Below are 24,287 nucleotides of genomic sequence, written 5' to 3'. Positions count from 1 at the left end.
TTCCACTGGATGGTTTTAGCTCCTTTGTCAAAGATTAAGTGACCATAGATGCGTGGGTTCAATTCTGGTTCTAATACTTACATGTAGGACTTGATTTCTAAAGCTTTTTGCTAGAAGTCCAGAAGTATAGATTCAGATATGGCTTATCATACAATAGGCTCTTGTCATTTTAGTCTTCAGGATTCTTGTGTCTGAGAAGGAAGACATTGTTACTTCCAGGTAGAGTGAAAAAAAAAAAACCTAGTACACTATAAGTATTTTTTTTATTATTTTCTTGATAAGACCTAGACGTATTATCACCAGTGGTTTCTGTTATATTGGCCATGTTAAAATGACTTTATGTATCTTTAGTTTCCCAGGATATAAAATATTTTGAAATCTGGAAGTAAATGAAAACTTGTGAATTTTTTCCTTGTTTGCTTGCTAGGTATCATCAGAACTGCCCTTCCCAATATGGACAGAGAAGCCAAGGAGGAGTACCACGTGGTGATCCAGGCCAAGGACATGGGTGGACACATGGGCGGACTCTCAGGGACAACCAAAGTGACGATCACACTGACTGATGTCAACGACAACCCACCAAAGTTTCCACAAAGTAAGGGGTCGGAGCTGGGCTTTGCCGTTTTCCACTGCTCAGCCAGATCCTCATCTTCCCATTTACTCCTAATCTACCCAGCTCTTAAAAGGAAGAGTCTAGAAGACCAAAAACCATTTTCATGATTCTTGCAAAAGGCTAGAACAAGTTAACAGTGGCTTACAAACACTCTAAAGAAAGTTAAGCAGTATAGAGATCATGAGAAGTAAGGAAGACATTAAAAGCTATAAAACTCTAGAGACCAGAATATCCACGTCTTGTGGTATTTTATTTCTTAGGTATTAATCATAAAAGGCAGGAATCAATTAACCTTCTCCTGTCTCAATTTTCTCCATCGATGCTAACAGTACCATGATCTGATCATCTTGGTGATTGCAAGAAACAAACATTTATTTGTTTGACTTTTCAATTTGTGCAGATCATGGGAGAAATAGCTACTCTGTTACCACTCCAGCATCAGCTGGGCACAACTTTCCTACGGCAGGAAAACCTACTTCTATGATTCCTTAAAAGACTGGCAAATTGAGATTGGCTTGTGCTTCCTCTCCACATGGGCCTTTCTGTGGCTGAGTTCTGATCATGAGAACTGTGCTGTGTTTTCTGAACTGACATCAAAAGTCATGTGGCTTCTTTTCCTGTAGCCTGAATGCTGCCAGCATGACAGTGAAGCTCAACCAGATCTCACAGTTCTATGCGAGGACCATAAAGTAATGGTGAAGGGGCCTATAGAATGAGAGCTATTCTTGTATACTATCAGAAGACGACACCTTACTATCTAATTTAAATACAATCTTTGTCCGAATTATTCCAGCTAGTGCTGATTTTTATATAACCTGAAAAATGGCAATAATTGATCAGATATTGTTATTTTGATTATTCTACAATACTTATGAAATTATTGAGGGAAAATAAAGTGACTTGGCACTTAAGAGTATATACTGCTTTTGCAGAAGACCATGGTTAGGTTCTCAGCAACAGTATTATTGGCTCTGAACAGCTGTAACTCAGCTCCAGGAGGACCTATAGCCTTCTTTTGGTCTCCGTTGTACCTGCTTTCCTTTGTACATAGGCACACAGCCACGGGCATATGCATAGTTAAGATACATCTTTAAAACTTTTATGTTTACTATTTTAAGTGATGTGTTTATGAGTGTGTCTATGTATGGATGTGTTTCCTATATGTAGGTGCCCACAGAGGCCAGGACTGCCAGACTTCCCTGCAGCTCTAATTATGTGAGCTAACTGACTTGGGTGGGAGTAACTAAACTCTGGCCTGCAGGAAGAAAAACATAAGCTCTTAATTGTGAGCCATCACTCAATCACCAAATAAAACAACTCTTTGGGGACAGTGGTATTAAAATATTGAAATTAAAGTTAAATGGTAATTGCACCATATTTTAATATCTGGTCACTAATATTATAAATATCTAAAAAGAGCCTTTGTTTTAATAGATATAATTGGCTCCTAGGGAAAGTACATTGAGGGAACTAAAGTGTTTCTGAAATCATACTTTAACAGAAATATACATATATGCAAAGGGGAATACAGAGTTATAACACAATCATAATAAGGTTTCCGGCAATGGCAAAAACACCCATGGATCCAGTTACAGGGAATTTGACATACTTTCTGGTCTCTATGGGCATACCAACACACATGGTGTACACTCAAATACAGGCACACAAACACACACATATTCACATATAATATATATATATATATATACATATATGCATACACACACACATGCACACACACAGACACACACAATATAAAAAATAAATAGAACCAAGGAAGGGAGTTAAGTATGCTACTTACGGAGTCACTAGTTATTCAAAGTAAAATAACAATCTACCAAATGGAGATATCTAGGTAAAGGATCATGATACACATATTAGCTTTTGAGGAACTCAAAAGAGATGGGTGATCCTTGCTATTACTAGTCAGATGGAAAGGTGTGCATCTTTGATCAGACTGAGGCCCAAACAACATTGTCAAAACTGTCTATTCCATTCTGCACAATGTTCAGTTGTTCTATATGCCAAAAAAGTAGTCAGACAGACATATTCATAGATATCCATTAATGCCTATATATATATATATATATATATAGAGAGAGAGAGAGAGAGAGAGAGAGAGAGGTATAGAAATACATTTCAGTTTTAGTGTTTCATAGTCATGGACTTGAATGAAATTTGGAGAAAACTACATTGTAAAAGATCTTCTAAATCTTGTTATACATTGTTAATTTCTACTGAAAGGCACTCTCAATGTGCCTTGACTATGAATGTAATACAAGATTTGGTAGAAAATGGGCACAGTATAATCACAAAAAGAACTGCACTGCTACATATATGACTATGGGAGAGGAAATGAGGAGTCTAGAGGACCCATCCAATGCCAGTGGGCTGAGCGCTGCAGGAGAAGGTTCCACCAACTCATAGTGTGTCTTAGACAGATTGCTTTTCAAAAATGTCATATGATGGTGCTACATCTCATTCCTCTACTGAAAACTGTCTAGTGGTTTCCCTAAATGGCACTCAACATCTTGTCTATTTTCAGCAATGCCATTTTATACGCCTCCTTTCTACTGTTATTCTCCCATAACAGAAGTCCCACTCTTACTTCCATCCTGGGTATTGTGTACATTTTCAGAATCTGCTCACCTGAGGCTCTATGACATTTGTTGTTCCTTGTTCTGTGACACTTATTCCCCACATGTTCATACACTTGTCTTGCTCAGTTCCTTCACTGGAATGCAGATTTCTTCCCAAGGAAGTTTTCTGTCTCTACCCTGTCCAAAATAAATCTAGGTTTCCTTCTCATCTACACATGCTTAACCATGATGTGTGTCCACTCACATGCATTGTCATAGAAAATCACACTCCATCTTTACACTTACTCATATAGAGGAAAATCACATACATAACTGCATACCCACTTGTGTAGCTTAAACACAAAACACACACACATACACACACACTTCCCTTTATCCCTTACCTTACAATACTAGTTAGCCTATAACATCATAGTGTATGTGTACATGTTTTGTTTTCTCTTTTTTATACCATGCTAAGTTATAACCCTTTCAGTTAGCTTCAGAGCTAAAAGAATGTATAGCATTATTTACATCCATGAAAAATAATAAATACTACAAAAAATATAAATATGCACATGTGGCCCCATTCTCATTTCTGATTAATATAAATATAAATATGGAGGGAGTAGACTGTCTAAAAGCTTCCAGAGAATTCTATGCTTAACTTGTACAGGGATGCAGAGTAAGATGAGAGAGAACTATCTCTTTACTAAAGAAAGATATTCTTGAAAGACAAGGTTTGTATTTGTCTCTAAAATAAATATGGAGTGATGAAATCTTTTTAAGCAAAGAGTCAAATTTACTCTTCTGCTTCTATTTTTCACTTGACAATTAGATCATGGAATTAGTTTGTGGGACACCCTGAAAATGAAGCGTCAGGTATTCTAGCACGTGGACTCTTTCATAGATCCTTGTCACTGCATTCCTTCCTCTCATGTGGCAGATGACCTCATCATCTTACCAGGACCCCAATATTGTTTTATCATGCTGTAAGGAACACGTTCTTCCTGCAAGCAGGCCATCTGGGATCCTCTTCCCATCCATCCGCTTCACTTCTGTGTCTACCAATAGAAAGTTCAATTTTAAACCCTTTGAGAAATGTACTGGGATTCAATGAAATCTGAAGTCTTACAGCTGCCAAATAAAAAGAAAAATAAAAGTGGATGTCTTCTTCTTTCAGGCGTGTACCAGATGTCTGTTTCAGAAGCAGCTGTCCCGGGAGAGGAAGTAGGAAGGGTGAAGGCTAAAGACCCAGACATCGGAGAAAATGGCTTAGTCACATACAATATCGTTGATGGAGACGGCATAGAACTGTTTGAAATTACAACAGACTATGAAACACAGGATGGTGTGGTGAAGCTGAAAAAGGTAGGTTATAGAAATCAGACATGTCAGTGATAAGATCTGTGTTGCCCAGACAACGTAAGGAAGACAGTGGACTAATGGCTAAGAAATATGTCTATCTTTGAAAGATTGAGGGAAGACTTTATCAATTTGTGGCTAACACCTGAACTCTGAGGATATAAGAGAAGTCTTTTTCATACTGATACTGCAGAAAGTGCTGGCCAAAGAGCAGATTATACCTGCCTGAAGTTTCTGGCTTGTTCTGTATTTTGTCAAAATTTTCTGGTGGGAGACACAACAAATTCATAAATCTGAGTTTGAGAAAACCAACTCTAATTTCATTGAGGTCTGTCAGACTAAGTCAGCTAATACAGAATACACAATGATCTTATTTCAAACATTGCTAGTAAACTCCACTGTGGGATGCTTTGTGAAATTTTAACTAATCTCTATTTTCCTGTTTTTATAAATCTGAACTCGAAGTAACAATAAAGATTCTCCTTCCTTATTAATTTAAAATCTCATCAGGAACAAAAACTATCCCTGCATGAATTAATTATACAGAAGAGTATATTGTTTCCTTTTGTTTAGTTTTAAATAAATCAATCTTATATCTACTCTTTAATGACTGTGGGGCAGAAATAACCCACATCTCATTCATTTTTTAACATGAGAAAGTCATGAAATAAATAGATTGTTTCAATGATCAATAATTCCTCAACTTAATTTTGTAATTGAGACTCAGACCTACTTAGTCATAGTCACACAGACACATGTGGAATTCAAATATAGATGATATTGGAAGCAATGTCCCTCTTAAAACATTTTGGAAGCAACTGAGCCAGAAAGTCAGATAATATTCCTTTTAAGTTAAGAAACAATTACAGTACATTCTAAAGCTCTTCCCTTCTGATTTACCACTTGAGAAATCAACACCTCTCCATCATCACAGAGTAAGGAGCATTAAATATGAATTGGTTGAGGGGATTGCCTTGGTTTTAATCAAGCATTCATTTTCTACTAGGTTTTATAGTATGAATATTAAGCTTCTTGGTTTGATAGAAAAGATTAGATTGTAACAATGAGAAAAAAATTATTGAAGAATCAATAAAGGAGCAAGTACCTGGAGAAAAGGAGAAGATGGCCCTGGGGAGATTATTTTTTTAAGCAGGTAGCATGTGCAGTTGATCTTTCACTGTAATGAAAAGCATATTGGGAGGGGAAAACTTAGAGGACATAGAACAAAGAAAACATAGGTGACCATATAGAGAAAAAACAAATAAAATCTCAGGTGGAAATTGAGGTAAAGATCAGAAGTCTCTACTCCTTACTATGTTTCATTACCAAAGATGTCTAATTATCAGCCACAAGAGGATGGAGAGCTGTTCTTTTTGATGTCTCTTTTGGAAAGTAGCTTTGTTAACTGTGTGTAGCTGTCAACTTTCTTCGTTAATTAATATTACTATCCCTCCCACATGACACTGACTCATGAACGTTGACATCAGCGATTCCTGTCTCCTATCGTTTACTGCTCAAGTAATTGGATAGTTGGCTAGGCGAAGGTTGTCACCTGTTTTCAGTGTATTCAAGGTATAAAAACATAAGGTTCTAAAATCCTAAAACATTTAAATCATCCCCATGAAACTCATACATGGCAAATGAGCTCTCTGCATATGATTAATTTGTGCATTTTCCCCCAATCCACTGTTTATTACAGGCATAGGATAAGCTCTTACAAAGCAATGACATTTAAATTTAAAACAATGTAGGCTTTTATTTAATTTGGAAGAGAAGATTTGTCTTAACTTGTACCACAAAGTTCCAAATGCCCAACAGGAAAATGAAATCAAAGTGAAATTATTAGTAGACTAAAAATGTTGAAATGTCCCATGGAAGACATTACATACGATTTAATAATATAAAGGCATATTAAAAGATCCCATAGGGATATTTTTGTATTTTAAAGATTTTCTTTAGTATATCATTTTCATTTTCATCTTAATTCAGTTGTTTATTTTCTTCTGAGTTAATCAGTTATAGCCATTTGTCGGGCAGACTTTGGTAAAAGCTGGGAATCTAAAAGGTAAGAGATGGAGTGCTAGCCACAGGGAATCACAAATTTAGTTTAGTAAATCAGTTATGATGGGAGGAGTATCCTCAGGCTTTACTTCATTGATTCTTCAGGCTTGAAAAATCTTGGTCATAGAGGAATATTCCAAACAATAAAAAGCATTTTACAGTTCTCAAACCATCATCATGTATAGGTTCGTAGACATACGCTTCTCCTCAACACACTGTTATGATAATAGTTAAAAATATTTTTTGAATTTTTACCAAATACCTCTGAGGGGACTGGGAGTATAATCAGTCTCCAGTTGAAAATTCACTGATGGCAAAATGTGTGAGATCACCCATCTGGACTGGGCATGGCTTCTGAGAGAAATATCCTGAGCTGATCCTGACAGTAAACAGCACTTTCCTAGACTGACAAGGAGAAAAGAAGGCCCAAAACCTGGCTTGGGAAAGACTGATTTCAGGGAGAACAGGATATAATGAATAGACTGCAGGGGATTTGCTCCTTAGAGTAGAAACACACAGTTGGACCACTGACAAAATGGTGTTGGGGGAAAAAAAGGAGGAAGATCTCAAAAGGTGAAAAAAGGCACAAAAGGAAGGAAGAAGATGATGTCAGGAACATTGAGGATTTGGGGAGTCATGTTTGGAAAGAAGGAGATGAATTTTAAGTAATATGTCAATGACCTGTCAATCTTCTAACCCATACAGTCAAAAGGAGTGAAGTACAAGGCCACATGGAAAAGTCATTCTTACCTATGTGACAGACTTGATAGATTCCTTTGTAAAAATACTTTTCAAAAAAGGACTTTTCAAAATAATGTTTGTCGACTTCTGACCCAGGTTCTGAGTTTAATGGCAAAGAAGAGAAACCTGTGTTCTCTGTATTTAACCGTTCTTTGTGCAGTTCTGTCCAGAACAATGTAAATTACAGATTAACCTATAGGTGGCTTGATACCAGTCAGAAAGACAACTCTAACCATCTGTCCATTAGAGTATCACTGGCCAGGTAGAAATTCCACCCATTGTAAATAAATGCCCGCATAGCTTGTAAGCTGTTTTTTGAAATCAAGTAAACTTCTGAGATATTGTGAGAACAGCAATAGAAGACATTTGAAGCAATTCGTGTTTTAATCAAATATTGTTTTTATTTTATTTTATTTGGTTTGTAAATTTATACATAGATGTGAATATATATTTTATATGCTTCCAGTCATAGGTGATCTGATTTTTAAACATAATGTCACAGCATAAACACTTTACATGCTGTTATATAACATACATAATCATTTTTAATGACTACATTACAACCCATCCTATCGACAGAACACTATTTCCTTAATAAAATCTCACAGTTGGATTATCTGTTCTATGTGTACATTTCCCCAGATTAGATATAACCTTCTATTATAGCTAACAAATACTGTGCATTTTCAATACTGTTTGTTTGAATTTTCTGTAGAATGAATCCCTAAGGGAGAATTTTCAGAGGTGAGGATTAGTAAGCTGCGGTGGGCATTAAGATTTTTATGGCTTATGCAGTGTGTCGCCTCATTTAGTTTTATTTCAACTATTCATAACATGGATATAAATGTCCACATGGGGGACTACCTCAAATCCTGTTTGGAAGGAGAAAGGGAATTTATTGTAAGCAAATGCTTAAATGTTATCGAGGCATTAGCCCTGCTGCTCATTCAGTAAAATGATTGATGCTGATTACAACATGAGGCAGTCCTTCTTGGTTATACGGAGGCAAAGATCAACAAGGCTCAGTAGATCCTTTGGAGATGCTCCACCATTAGCATTAGGGAAAGGGAGCTATGAGACCACACACAGCTGCTGTTCAGGTCAATTGAGCCCAAGTTCTCAAAACAATGAGGCTGGGCTAACTTCCAGGGTACTTAATAGGGTCTCACTATTGTGGGAAAAGATATTCCAGACAAACCATTGGAAATACCTGGAGCTCATAATATGGAAAGATCTGGATAAAGCCAACGAGTTAGACTGCAGCATGAACATGCTACTTAACACAAACAGGGCTTCCTAGTGGAAACTATATCTTGTAGGATACATCTGGGTCCTTAGGAATCCATCAAGTTCAAAAGGGTTTGCTCTAGGAATAGCAACTTCTTCTAATTATAGTTTACCTGCTCTCAGAATTATCATGTTCCAATCTGTGATTCAGTTCAGACATTACAGAAATTTCTGAGAAACTGCAAGAGCCTTGTATTGCTAGTCTATAATTTTTTTTTCTGCTTCTCAGCAATACGTTCAAGAATCTCAGAGCTTCTGGGTTCCACCTGGGAAGATAGAATAATGGAGAATTAGAGGACAGGTTTGTTAGTCTCAAAAAGGAGTGGTCTTTGGTTATAGGGGAGGAAGATGGAAGGTAACAGAGTCAAGGATACTCAAAATGCTTATGCTTTCTGAAATGATGACAGTTTTGAGTCTGGAGCAATACAAAACTAGGTCAACTCTAAGCCTGTGATTGTGTATTCATTCAGAATAAGTATTTACTAGGTAAATGACAACTGCACAGAAAGTAGATGCCAGCCTTAAAAGATCAAGATTATTCCAAATATTTGTTAGGTTTGCCTCATTGGAATATTGCTTTGGGAGTTGTGTCTTAGGTGCTGGACTTAATACAGTTTTGCTTGTCACCCTTTGCTAACTCTCTGTATTGTTTATTCAGAAATAAGGAGCGCTTTACATCAACAGTCCTGCGACTGTGTCTATTCAAATGCAAGCTCTGAGTTGTTTTTCTTGTATGAAAATATGTTCTGCTTGTACTTGTTATTCTATAAATGAACCATTTTGTCATATAGGTGCTTTGACCAAAGGAAAGGTCACCTCTACCATCAATTATTTAGCCCTAAGAGGAGATAACCTCATAATGAATGCACTAAAAAGAGCTATGGCATTCCATTTTAGCTAGAAAGCTGTAAATATCTATTAAAAGGGGGATTGGGAAGCACAAAGCATATTAAAATATTAGAATTATTCTGAAATATCTAGGATTCAAAGATTTGGAAAAGACAAACATGATAATAAGTATGTAGGACTGGACAGATTTCTCAGTGTTTATAGCATTTGATGTATGCCTGAGCCTATAAAAGCAGGAGTTAGTGGAGCAGTCTGCCTGTGGGGAGCTAGACCAGTAGTTGAATATCCATGAGCTCTGAGTTCAATTGAGAGGTCTTATGTGCATGTCCATGTATAAGGTGTATAAGACTCTCTATGTCCATGTCAGCCTGAAAGACATGCACACATATATACAAAGGGAAAAATAGAGAAATTCAATTAGCCTTATTTAAGAGATCCACCTACCCAAATCTGTCTGTAAACTATAATAAATAATCCTATGAATGTGCTGGTAAGGTGGTTGTCTTTGGAAAGCATAATCTAGTCAAAATAAACCAACAGAAATGAAGCAATGAGTATGATGAGGCTAGGATATTGTGTGTTTGTGTAACAGGTAGTATGGAGCAGTTTTTAAATTATTATCAGATTTGTGGCACTTCACAGAGTAAGCACCATATGGATGTTAACTCCACCTTGGTGGCTATAGAAAATGTGGTTGGCTTTATGTGGAGTGGTACATCCATGCTTGCAATGTTCCTTGTACCATATACACCTCATGCTTCAACAATTTTTTGTTTTGATTTCTTGACCACGTGGCTTACATTATTGGGTACTGAATGGGCATAAATTTTCTCTCTTTGAGAAACTGTTTGCTTTATTCTGTGTACCAATCAGGATTTTTATCTCCCATTATTCTTCAAGGAACTAGTTGCCAATCTTCTTTTTGTTCTTACCAGCCTGTAGATTTTGAAACCAAAAGAGCATATAGCTTGAAGGTAGAGGCCGCGAATGTTCACATTGATCCGAAGTTCATCAGCAATGGACCTTTCAAGGACACGGTAACTGTCAAGATTGCAGTAGAAGATGCTGATGAGCCTCCCATGTTCTTGGCCCCAAGTTATATCCATGAAGTTCAAGAAAATGCAGCTGCTGGCACTGTGGTTGGAAGAGTACATGCCAAAGACCCCGATGCTGCCAACAGCCCAATAAGGTAAACATGCACGGAAAACGTTAGAGGCAGGAAGGTTAGGATCAGTCTTACAGGAACCATGGCCTTTCATTTCAAAATATGCCCAGGTTCAATAGATTTCAAATAAACTTAAGATTTACAAGAGAAGAGTTCTTTCCATTTCTGCCACTAACATTTGCTTAGTCTTCAAGCTCTCTAATTCGCTACAAAACATACACCTGATGTATATTGGTTGATATAGCCATTTAGCCAGTTCTACCAGCTTTATGAAAATGAGATGCAGTACAAGTAATTATTATGAAATAATGATAGTATTTATCATGTATTTAACATCTCCTTAAGAACTGATGACTTTAGTACGTGTGTTAGATGTATGATCCAATGTATCTTCTCCACTTTGTTCTCATACGAGCTGTAGTTTCTTAAATTGATAAAATAAAATTAGGATGCAACAAGGCAAAATGAACAGAAGGGCATAATTTGTGATCTGCTACAAGTCATAGGGAAGTTCTGTCTAACCCTTGCTGAGCAAAGGTAATGGAGTTCCCATTGCATGACTTTATTTCTGTTATTTAGAAGCAGAATTCTGCTTTTCCTTCCCACCATTACTCAGAATTACTGAGCAATGAAGCTGGTGACCAAAAAGGCAGAGTAATGAGAATGAGGCAGAGAAGGAGTTTGGCCTACAGATATAAAGACATTTATATCGTGCAAATTTGAAAGTTGTGTGAAGTCCAGTTCCCTAGACTAGGTTGTCTTTTGTCCTCTTTGTGGCCACTTCTGTACTTTCCTTTTTTCATTTGTCTTCTTAGCATCTCTCTGCATTCAGGCTCCCAGATAATATACTTATATCAACATTTTAGCCAAAATTATTGCTATACAATGCGTACTCAAATATAACATGAAAGAAAAACAACAATACTCAGGAGTGAATTACAACCTGGTATTGTTTTTAAAGATCTTATTCAATCCCCCAACCCATCTAAGTCCTTCTCTGAACTCATAATTCCTACCTGTTCCATGCTACGTCTTCAGACTGGTATCTCTGCTTTTCAACTGGTGGTGGAGTACTTATTATGCTAATCTCAAGTAGGGTTGGTGCCTGTCTCATCTAATATTCATCCTTCAAGCCAAATATAGACACAAAATTCTCTTTTCCTTCACTTTCTCTCCTCCACATAAAGCCTTACCACCTTTCCTTCATTGCTTGTTTCCTTTTGAAAACCTCCATGTCACAAAGTGTTGTATACATCCTTTCAAAGGATATAGGTATGTAGTTTCACTCAAGTAAGCTAACGCCACATGTGATCTGGTGTACTGGGTGCTTCCAATCAGTATCATTTGGAGAATCAATAACATTGCAGATTGCATCTGAAATTCATTTTGACTCCCAAATTATATTCTGCTGTAAGAATACTCAGTGTTTTTTTTTTTTTTTTTTACCTGTGTCATTTACATGGATATTCATGTCATTTTAACTGTTGGATTTTATAGATATAGTTTCTGTTCACAGCATTCCACACATCTTTGCATATACATGTTGTCTCTCTCTTGGTTATGTAATTAGAGTTAAAATTGCTTAATCATGTAGCAAGCCTGTGTTTAAATTTCTGAGCAGCTGCCAATTCTTTCACACTGGCTCTGCTATTTTCCAATGGTGTCAGCCGTATGGCTTATATCTTTTTGATTCTAGGCACCTTAATAAATTCCAAAACATATGTCATGTTTGTTTCACTGACAGATAGTGATAGGAAGTATCCATATAGATATTCATGTAGTAGCAGCCTATGTCTTTCTAGAGAATAAACAGCTGTTTAAATCCCTTTCCCATTATGCAATTGTATTAACCATCTCTTTATTATTGAATTATAAAAGTTCATTATGTATTCTGGGTGCCATAGAGACTTATTTGATTTGCAAATATTTTCTCTCATTCAGTGAGCTGCCTCTAAATTTTCCTGTTTCTTTAGAGGCAAAAATGTTTTTTGATTATGATTAAGTCCACTCTTTTCCTCCTTGGTTGCTTCTACTTTACTTGGCAGATTTACAAATTATGGCTCATTCTAGATAAACTCAAAAATACTTACATCTCTATTTTTCTTTGAAGAAATTTTATAGTTTTAGATTTTTATTTAGATCTTTGATTTATTTCAAATTGGTGTCTGTACCTTACAGATGGATGTCCACATTCTGGACTCCCAATTGAAGTGCCTTTGTATTTGTGCCTATCCATATGCCAGTGTCACAGAGTTTTGTTTATTGTAACATTATAAGAAGTTTTGAAGTGAGCAACTAGGATTCCTTCACTTTTCAAAATAATTATGTTTTACAAGAAGGTAATAGTAACATTATTTTGCATTGTCTATGATCCCTTCCATGCTACAAAAAACAGAGTTGAATTCTTTTGACAGAGACCCTGTATCCTGTACAATCTAATATATTGGTTAGTTATCCCTTGCCATTGGGTGTTTGCTCACCTGTGTTCTAAGTAGTCACTGAATTCTTTCCTGACTGTGGTGCTTACCTATGGTGGACATCTGTTCACTGAATGAATAATATAATGGTCATGGTTTGCTTTAGTATCTCAGACTCTTAGGTATGAAAGTGATGACATTTCCTTCTAAGATTTATACAACGAACCTGTATTGAGCACATATCAGAAAACCCCAATATAACTGAATAACCCACAAAAACATCCAATAATAGATTTCTTTATTATTATTATTATTATTATTATTATTATTATTATTATTGTTGTTGTTGTTGTTGTTGTTGTTGTTATATATTTTCTTTATTTACATTTCAAATGTTCTCTCCTCTCTGGGTTTCCCCTCCAAAAACCCCTATCCCTTCCCTCCTCCTCCTACTCACCAACCCATCCAGTAGTGCTTCCTGGCCCTGGCATTCCCCTACACTGGGCATAGAGCCTTCACAGGACCAAGGGCCTCTCCTCCCATTGATGACCAACAAGGCCATCCTCTACTACATATGTGGCTGGAGCCATGGTTCCCTCCATGTGTACTCTGTGGTTGGTGGTTTAATCCGTGAGAGTTTTGGGGGTACTGATTAGCTCCTATGGGGCTGCAAACTCCTTCAGCTCCTTGGGTCCTTTCTCTATCTTCTTCATTGGGGACCCTGTGCTTAGTCCAATGGTTGGCTGAGCATATCCACATTTGTATTTGTCAGACACTGGTAGAGCCCCTCAGGAAACAGTTATATCAGGTTCCTGTCAGCAAGCCCTTGTTGGCATCCCCAAGAGTGTCTGAAAGATTTCTACAATAAAAATATGCAAACAGCAAACAACTATGTAAAACATGCTGGGGGAAATAGCTCAGTCAGCCCTAGTCTTAAAAGCATAAGAACCTGGGTTGGATCCCCAGAACCTACTTTTGTTGTAAAGCCATACATTGTCTAGGTAAATAGCTAAGAGAGTGAGAATAGTTCTTTTGCCATTACAAAGGCCAACATTCAAACCTCCAGAATCCACACAAAATGTCAAGCACAGGTATGCACATATGCAAACTGAGCAGGGGATGGAATGAAAACATGTAAACCTCTGGGGCTTGCTGGTTTCCAGCCTAGCTCCAGGTCCAGGTTCAGCGAGAGATGCTACCTCAAACGAATAAGGTGGAGAGGAATAAAACAGGACATCTAACATTCTTCTCTGGTTTCTACACGGCACATGCTACACAGGCATATATACTACACATACTTAAAAACATTTAGAAACAACAAAGTGGAAAAAAAGCAAGCAAAGCAATAAAGCAGTACATATATGCACATAAATATACATGTATATGTATACACATACACATACACACACACACACATGAATGTGTCAGAGTATGTTTGTAACTCCAGTTTTAGGGAGCCGGAGGTGGGGGAAAAAATTCCTAGAACTTACTGTCAAGCCACCCTAGCCTACTTGATGAACTCCAAGCAAGGGAGAAATCTCGTCTCCAAAAACAAGATTGGCAGCCTTTAAGAAATGGTGCCTAAAATTGTCCTCTGGCCTGTACATGCAGGTGCTCACATGTCTACATGCACACCCACGAACATGTGCATGTACATTCTTAAGACAGTTGGTATTGTAAACAACCAAGCACATGTCAATAAACACTGCAATTTAAATTTCCCCTTGCCACAGCTAAAATGACCAGTCTCAACCAGAAAACAGAAGAAAAAAAGCAAGCAAGGAAAGGGAGGGAGAGAGAGAAATACTCATTTATTGTTGGTAAGAATGCAGATTTGTATACCCATTACGAGAAATAGTACTGGAGACTCAAGACTCAACAGTAGCACTACCATATGGTCCAGCTCTACTACTAGCATGTATTCATCTAAGAGAAATAAAATGTGTAAGTTGAAGGGACATCTGTACCTCCATGTTTATCGCAGGGCTGTTCACAGTAGCCAAGATACAGGCACAACTTAAATGCCTATCCACAGATAGTAGAGAAGAAAATGGGATGAATCCACACTGCACAGAACTGTTCAGCAATCAAAGTCATAGAATTCTATCATTTTCAGTTTCAGGAATGAAGATGAACTAGGTGGACATTTTTTTTTTTTCAGTGAAGCAAGCCAGGGCAAAACCCCAACCAACCAACCAAAGCAGAAGAAAACAAATACTACATGATCTCATGCATATGTAGAATGTGAAATCTCAGACACATTTTGTGTTGGTTAGTGATTAGAGACACTGGGGAGAGTAGAAGGGCTATGGACATGAGAAGAGTTGGTTCAATAGACTTGACATTGTAGTTAGAGAGAAGGAATAAATTCTAGTGTATTAGAATAAACTCTAGTGTATCTAGCCCAGTAATGTGACCATGACTAACATTAATAATCTTAATATTTTGCCATGTATCTTAAACATGGTTGAATGTTCCAAATGAAATAAATGATAAGCTTAAGATCATGAAATTTTAATGACTTTTACTTGAAATTATCAAAATGTAAACATTTGTTGAAGCACTATCAAAATCATATATAATCTATAGTTTTTCACAAGAATAAAAACAATTAATTATCTCTCATGCTGTGACATGAAAAAAATACTAAAAACAAGGGGATGGAAATATAAATGAATTTGTAACAGACTGTGGAATATACACACTTTATTAAATAAAATGAGGATGCATGGTGTAGCTCAGTTGGTAGAACTTATATCTAGCACATGTAAGGCCCTGGGTTTGATGACCATCCGAGCATTTCCAGAGTATAGAGGTGTGTACCTATAATCTCAGCACTCTAGAGGTAGCAGCTGAAGGATCAGATGTCCAAGGTCATACATTGGCTACCCATTAAATTTGAGCCCACTCTGGGCTACATTCCAATTAGTTTTTAAATAGGAATGGATAGAAGGTTTATACATTGCATTTTACTGTATTATCTTCAATGATGAGAGATGTCATTTATGAAATATTTTTTAAAATCAAAACAATACATTTTAGGCAATTTTTCTGAATCCTCATAGATCACTTTGAGGCCATGACTGTCTCAGTAGCAGTTGATGGGGATATAAGATCAGAGGGAAAATATGTCTTGCTTAAGTTTAAGCTCATGTGACCAGTGTTGGAGACTAGATTTTAATCCAGATTGATTTTAGCTTCAGTCAGCTCTCTTAGCTATAGGCCAATGTTAACACTGTACATAATGACAAGAATGCCTTGCTATGCCTTTGAAGTACTTCAGTATATTCTTAGTTATGAGTTACTATAATTTATGTTTGATCAGGAATATCAAGATGCGCTGATGATTTTTAAGAAGAACATCAACATAAAGACACATGGAGGAACTACTTATTTCCCCTGCACTTCATTGTCTCCATGAATCCACATCTGCAATCCATTTATTTGGGTCATATTTCCAGTTCTAGCTGTTCTGAGCATGCAGGCAATTTCTAAGTCTATAATTACCCACAGATTCTCAAGAACCAAACAGAGCCAAGTCCCTGTCCTATTCACTTGGGTTCCTTTTCTGAGTGATATCTGATAAATTACATGTGAAATTCTCACCACTTAAGGTTCTGGTTATTCTCTCTATCTTTAGAGATATTTGTGAAATTGGACATGAAAGTAAGACTTTATACTATCATTTAAACACTTAAAAATTGTGTGTGTGTGTGTACATGTGTGGTGTATACAAGTGAATATGTGGGGTTATGTGTATGTGTTCTTTCATAATGGTGCATATGCATGTCTTCACATGTACATTAAATGTCAAAACACTGGGTGTCCTCTTCTGATGCTCTCCTCCTTGCTTTGTGAGCCAGAGTTTCACCTTGAACCTACGGCTCACCAATTGAATAGACTGGTTGGGTCGCAAGGGCCAAGCATCTGTTTGTGTGTTACCCCAGTGCTGGTGTTGTAGTTAGGTGCCTCCTTGATGGACCCTTATGATGAGGACCTGAGTTCAGGTCCCCTTGTATATGAAACAGACACTTTAACAACTGAGCCACCTCCCAGAACCTCATCAAAACTCTGAGCCTCTTGCAAATTTGCAGATGCCTTTTCCAAGATTCTATAGCATTTGACACATTATTGGTTAGCATTTTATTTTCTTACTCAAACAGCCTGTGTCCTTGGTTTCCTTGACGATCACTTGTTCTTGCCTCCGACCTGGTGCCTTGTTTAGTCCTTGATCACTTTTCCAACACTCGGGGTCTTCTCTAAGGCTCAATGTTTTGATTTCAAAATCTGTCTATGTCCACTCACCTATAGGATTTTCTCTCATGCTATGACTGAATTGAGTTGGTACTTTATACTCTCCGCTGCTGGGCTGATTTTTCTCCAGATTCTAATTCTGAATTTGTTATGGTATGTGCTGTTCATTTTTATTCTATTTGTTTCTTCCTCACAGGCTTAGTTACTCTTTATACTGATATTTGTAGGTAGGGGTAGGCATATAGCTCTAGAGAGCTTGGAAAACAAGCATTAACAATACTGAGTTCAGGTTTCAGTACTGTAGAAAAACAATAGAGATGTCTCTGAGCTCATATTTACCATGTCTTATTTTTTTGTTTTTTCTTCTTACATAATGCCTCTCCTCTGTTCATTCCTGTACCCCTGCCCACTCCTAAGCTTTCTTCCAGATCCACTACTCTTCCACTTCCCTTTAGAAAACAAAAACAAAAACAAACAACAACAACAACAAAACCAGGTCTCCCAGGGAGATCAAGCAGAAATGGTATAACAAGATGCCATAACTAGGCACAAAGCTTCCTTTTAAGGCTGGATGAGGCAATCCATTAGAGGAAAAGTGTCCCAAGAATAAGCAAAAGAATCAGAGACACACCCACTAGCCACTGCCACTGTTAGTTGTCTGCCCAATGTTTGGATGTAGGTCTCAGGTTCTCCACCCATCAGCTGCCTGAGGAAGCCTCACTGATGATAAGATAGGACTAGGGCTAGACACTGATCTATGAGTATAGTAAAATATTATTAAGGATTATTTAATAATAAATTATTAATTTAATTTATTTGCCAGTTGTGTTTGTTTCTATTGTAGGTTTTTAGCTCACCTGGCTTTCTTGCTTTCTTTTTCATTTTATTCATTTATTTATTTATTTATTTACACTCCAGATTTTATATGCTCTTCCCTGGTCCACCCTCTGACTGTTCCACATCCCATACCTCCTCCACACTCTCCTGTATCCACAAGGATGTTCCCACCCCACCCCCATCCCACCTGACTTCTAAACTCCCTGGGTCCTACAGTCTCATGAGGGTTGGGTGGATCATCTCTGATTAAACACAGACCCAGCAGTCCTCTATGTATACGTGTTGGGGGCCTCATATCAGTTAGTGTATACTGTCTTTTTGGTGATCCAGTGTTTGAGAGATCTCTGGGATCCAGATTAGTTGCTGGTCCTCCTACAGGGTCACCATTCTTCTCAGCTTCTTTCATCCTTTCCCTAATTCAACCATGGGGTTCAGCAGCTTCTGTCCATTAGTTGTGTGCAAATATCTTCATCTTACTTTTTCAGCAGCTTGTTGGGTCTTTCGGAATGTCGTGATGCTAGGTCCTGTTTTGTGAGCACTCTGTAGCCTCAATAATAGTGTCAGGCCTTGGGACCTCCCCTGGAGCTGGATCTTGGGCATGTCTCTGGACCTTCTTTTCCTCAGGCCCCTCTCCATTTCCATCCCTGTAGTTATTTCAGACAGGAACAATTATGGGTGAGAATTTTGACTGTGGGATGGCAACCCTCTCCCTTATTTGATGCCCTGTCTTGCTGCTGTAGGTAGGTTCTATAAGTTCCCTCTCCCTAGTGTAGGGCATTTCATCTAAAGTCTCTCTCCCTTTGATTCCTGAAAGTCTTCCACCTCCCAGGTCTCTTGCATTCTGGAGGGTTCCCTCAACCTCCTACCTCCTGAGGTTGCCTATTTCCATTCTCTCTGCTGGTTCTCAGAGCTTCAGTCCTTTTCCCTAACCCAATACCAGATCAGAAGTTCCTCTGTTTCTCCCAGCCCCAGCCCTGTGTACTTTCCCTCCCAGGTCCCCCACTCATGATTACCTCCTTCTCCTTCCTATGTAGGACTGAGATGTCTTCACTTGGGCCCTTCTGCTTGCTGATCTTTTTGAGTTCTGTGGACTGTATCATGAGTATTTTGTACTTTTTTTCCTAATATCTACTTATTAGTGAGTACATGCCACGCATGTACTTTTGGGTCTAAGTTACCTCACTCAGGATGATATTTTCTAGTTCTAATCCCTTGCCTGCCAAACTCAGGATGTCCTTGATCTTAATAGTCGAGTAGTATTCCATTGTTAAATGAACCACATTTTCTGTATCCATTATTCTGTCATGGGACATCTGGGTTGTTTCCAGCTTCTGGCTATCACAAACAAGGCTGCTATGAACATAGTGGAACATGTGCCCCTGTGGCATGATGGGGTGTCTTTTGCCTATATTCCTAAGATTATACTGCTGGATCTTCAGGTAGATATTTTTCCAATTTTCTGAGGAACTCTCAGACTGATTTCCAGAGTGATTGTATCAGTTTGCAATCCCACCAGCAATGGAGGAGTGTTCCTCTTTCTACACGTCCTCTCCAACATGGATCGTCACCTGAGGTTTTGATCTTAGCCATTCTGATTGGTATAAGGTGGAATTTCAGGGTCATTTTGATTTGCATTTCTCTGATCCTAGTGACAGAACCTGTCCCCAAAATTAAGGTGTATAGTTCTTGAATATCAATAGCCAAGATTTTCTTTCAGCCTCTAATGTCCATGTATATACAACTATCCACATTTATACACATGCATTTGTGTATGCACAAGTGTACAGCCATCATCAACACCACTTACATAACCAGCACCAGCAACAACACACTCAAACCCCTAATTATACCCCTGTCTATCACAGGGTTGAGTCTTTACTCTCTTAACAGTGCAACCTATTCTTAGTTGAACTTTAATTCTATTTTTTTCTGAATTAATTTAATTTTGTGTTTCCTCATAGCTCTCTCCACACATTCAGGCAAGAATGTTTCCAAAACTCTGCTAGCCATCTCAGATATGTAAACCTTGACTGACTCCTATTGTTACTCTATTTAACACAGAGGTTTCAATTCCTTTGGCATTTCTGTTGATATTTCTTTTATTTTTAAAAACTGCATTTAATTCTTAAATTTCCTCTGTTCTCTTTTTCTCAGATCAGCTTTCCTATATTACCTGAATAATCATTTAGTTCTTCTGATTTCATTCACGTGTTTCTTTGCTTATAGGTCTTCCATGGTTTTTTATTGGCTATAGGATGAAGGTTCCCTCTGACACCCACGAGCTCTCCTATTTTCTCCCCAATATAACAGCAGCAGGAGCAACATCTAAAATAACTGCTTCTTTGGGTTGCATTGCTTAATGTCAGTGAGGCATGAAGATGTCTCATTTTATTCTTGCATACGATATAAATTAGGTATCTTGCTGTGCTAGTTTAAACATAAATATGCTGTAATTCAGCATTTTCAAGTGACTTTTTCAAAATTATATGATTCTGATTATGTGCAATTCAAAATGACTGGATTTAAGATTTTCCCAAATCCAGGCCCATAGATCATTATTGTATCTGTAGAGTAAGATCTTGCCTTAGCATCTTTCTCATTGCCCATGTGTCATCATGTTACTTAAATGGAAAGTTGCCTTATGGCAGGAAACATCTTCTGTTGTATATAGAGCTATCTGCTGCCGACTCAGCTACAGAGCTTCTCCTGGCTTTGAGAAAATGCTAGACCAAGTTGAGGTTCATCCCTTGGAAAAGAGAAACTATTTCTCTTAAGGAGTTATAGTTCAAAGTATATCACGAATGACCTCATGTTTCAAATATTTAAAATGCTGCCAAATGAGTGACTGTCTTTCTTGAAAAGGATGTGACTGATCTGAGATAAGAGGGACATCTGTTCTTCAGAAAGCAGACATACCATTTGTAAATCTCATCTTGCATACATTTAGGAGAGAGTAAGTTCTTTGATACTCAAAATCCTTGCTTCCTCTGCTTTCTTATATTTTCAGCCATCTTTAGTGTGTTGAAATAGACATATTCTATACATTTTAGGAAAATGTAGCCAAAACATCTAACATCAGGAAACTATCCTCTTTTGAAGTCCAACATGGTATTTGTATAAGTGTGATTTATCTTTGTTCTTCACTTTGGGGTTGGTGGTGAAATAAATTGGTGGGATGTTTCGAGCTTACTAGGCCCATTAAATTTAAGACACTAGAGTGTACCAAGTCTGGCTATGTTGTTAGACTTCACCTCAAAGTCTCTTTCCCCATCTTCCACCTGACCTTACATATACCTGAAATGTAATATTCTGAAAATACTTCTGTCTTTGAAAAAGTCAAACTTCCAAGCTAGTAGGACTTGATACAATCTTTGTACTTCATTGTGAGGCACAACACACTCAGTAAGGTGTGGAGAGGGTAATCTGTAAGTCACTGGTTGAACCTTGTTTACATTTGTATCTTGGAATTCAGAATGAGATTACCTATAAAATTATCTATAGCTAAATAAACTAAAGCAAAAAGCAAACCAAACCAAACAAAAACAAAAACTATGCAAAATATAACTAGCATTTTCTTTTAATGTAGGGAATCATGATGTTTAGAGCTATAAATGGTCTCTAATGATGAATTTAGATAAACTTGAAACTATTTAATATTTCATATCCAAAACTTGGCAAAGGTTTGATACATTTGTGACTTTCTGAGTAGCTTGGGAGCGAGGCAAACTCACTTCCTAAATGCGATTTCATAAATATTCAGATGTGGGTGATTATAGTAAATATGGAGAAATATGCAACACATTATTATACTTCTCAATCAAATATGCAAAGCAGTGTTTTCATTCATTGTATTGCATAAAGAAGTCCAACATACCAAAATGATTTCTATAAAAGATTCATGTGTAAAGTTTGAAAAGTAAATTTGATTAAGAAGAAAACTCAACTCATGAGATCAGTTGAAAAAGAAGTTGCTTTAACTATAACATAGAGAAAATATTCAAATATTAAGCTGCTCTGAATGTCTTGGTTTAATTGCCTCATTTGCATTCTGCTTAGGTATTCAATTGATCGTCATACTGACCTCGACAGGTTTTTCACGATTAATCCAGAAGATGGTTTTATTAAAACTACGAAACCTCTAGATAGGGAAGAAACTGCCTGGCTCAACATCTCTGTCTTTGCAGCAGAAATTCGTAAGTATTCTCCTAAGGGCTTTGATTTGACTTTACTAAATATTAATTCTGTCTCATCTATAAAATGAAATTGCTGAGAATTACAATTGTTTTGCTTTAGAATTTTTCTTCCTTTTAATGAAAATAGATTCTTTTTTCTGAAGTAATATATCCTGGTTTCATTTTCCCCTCCATCTACTCCTTGCAGTTCCATTGGGATTCACTCCCTTTTTGTCTCTTATTAGAAAACACATAGGCTTCTAAGAAATTAATAAATTAAAATAAATATATTAATGTAAAACAAAACGAAGACATCTGAATTGGACAAAATAAACTAACAGAAATAGATTCTGTGAGAAGCCGCAAGAATCACATACATACTCATTCACAAACTCAGGAATAAGATACTAATCTTAAAGCCATAATATATATGTAGAGAAGCTGGTGCAGGCCTTGTGCATGATGCCTCAGTCTTTGTGGATCCCTATGAATTTTTATCATGTTGATTTAGAGGGCCTTGGGTTTTGTTTGTTTGTTTGATTGACTTGTGTGTGTGTGTGTGTGTGTGTGTGTGTTCCAACTCCTCTAGCTCTTAAACTACTCCTGCCTCTTCTCATGCAGGGTTCCCTGAACCCTGAATAGATTGAGTTGATGCAAGACATCCCTTTCAGGGATGAGTATTCTAGGCTCATTTCAATCTATGTAACATGCCTGGCTATAGATCTCTGTATCTGTTCTTATCTGCTGCAGGAGGGAGTGTCTCTGATGATGGTTGAGCAAGGTTCTGATCTAGAAATATAGTAGAATGGCATCAGGAGTCATTTTCTTGTTACATATTATGCATTTTAGAACAGTAGCATTTGGTTTTATGGTACGTCCCTAGGTTCCCATCCCCATTTTTGGTCTTTAAATTTTCATCTTACTTATGTATTAGAACAATAATTAGTCAAGTAGAAATGTTTTCATTTTGTTTTGAAGATTTGCATACACACTCAGAATGATAGCACTTTAGTTAGGATTCTCTAGAGTATCAGAACTTACAGATTTAATCTCTTTCTCTCTCTCTCTCTCTCTCTCGCTCTCTCTCTCTCCACACACACACACACACACACACACACACACACACACACACACACACATGAGTGGATCTATAGAATGACTTACAGGTTGTCGTCCAGCTAATCCAACAGTAATGACCTATGAACAAAAGGTTTAATCCAGTAGTTGTATGGTCCATGGGGCAGCATGTCTCAATCAGTCTCCATTATACAATAAAATCATGAAGAAGTAGATTCTAATGCCAGTAAAGGAATGAACTTGCTAATGATGGTTACAGCAAGCAGGCAAAGAGTAAAGATTTGTTTCCATCCTCCATATCCTTTATTTAGGTCACCGGCAGAATTTGTGGTCCAGATTAAAGGTAGTTCTTCTTACCTCAAAAGATCTGGAAGAAAGGTTTATCTTTCCATTTAAAGATCCAGATTACAAGTGTGCTTTTCTCATTTCTAATAATTTAATTAAGAAAAAAACTCTCAGCTGTATCCAGTTATTTGTGTTTTAGTTAATTCCAGATGTAGTCAACTTGAAAACCAAGGATAGCTATCAGAGATGGCTTATAGCCTCCAGCAATTTACAACATATGAACATCATGTTAAACCTCAAATAACAGCCTTGCAATCAAGGCTTCTGGCATTTTGCATAGTGATTAACTGATAATTCTTGAACATGTCATATGTAGCTCTCTTAAACCATCTCATGGCTCTCCTATTATAACAAAGGCTCTTGGACTCATCATGAGAGCTTCTTATTCCAAAGATCTGTATTAGAGTCTAATAATTTAGATGTTTTGCAAATGACCAGGTAGATTTTATGCTGTTTCCAAGAGTCCACTTTGAGAGTCATGATAATAAATTACTTAGTAGCAGGACCAGGTTGCATTAGCAAACT

At 37.3% G+C, this 24,287-nt stretch overlaps 1 protein-coding gene across 3 annotated transcripts in view; it reads left to right on the top strand.

The window, feature by feature from the left end:
• Cdh11 (cadherin 11) overlaps window positions 1–24,287 on the top strand; it is a 155,312-nt gene that overhangs the window by 114,094 nt on the left and 16,931 nt on the right. For all 3 annotated transcript variants that reach the window (XM_031341050.1, XM_031341048.1, XM_031341049.1), the window contains 4 exons: window positions 428–595; window positions 4,376–4,563; window positions 10,431–10,684; window positions 22,225–22,361. In XM_031341050.1, coding sequence (XP_031196910.1) covers window positions 428–595; window positions 4,376–4,563; window positions 10,431–10,684; window positions 22,225–22,361 — 747 coding nt within the window. The remainder of the gene's footprint in view (window positions 1–427; window positions 596–4,375; window positions 4,564–10,430; window positions 10,685–22,224; window positions 22,362–24,287) is intronic.

This window comes from Mastomys coucha, unplaced genomic scaffold (assembly GCF_008632895.1).
Source record: "Mastomys coucha isolate ucsf_1 unplaced genomic scaffold, UCSF_Mcou_1 pScaffold22, whole genome shotgun sequence".
Taxonomy (NCBI): Eukaryota; Metazoa; Chordata; class Mammalia; order Rodentia; family Muridae; genus Mastomys; species Mastomys coucha.
Note: the sequence above shows the minus strand (reverse complement) of the source record. Positions and strands in the feature narration are given on the sequence as shown.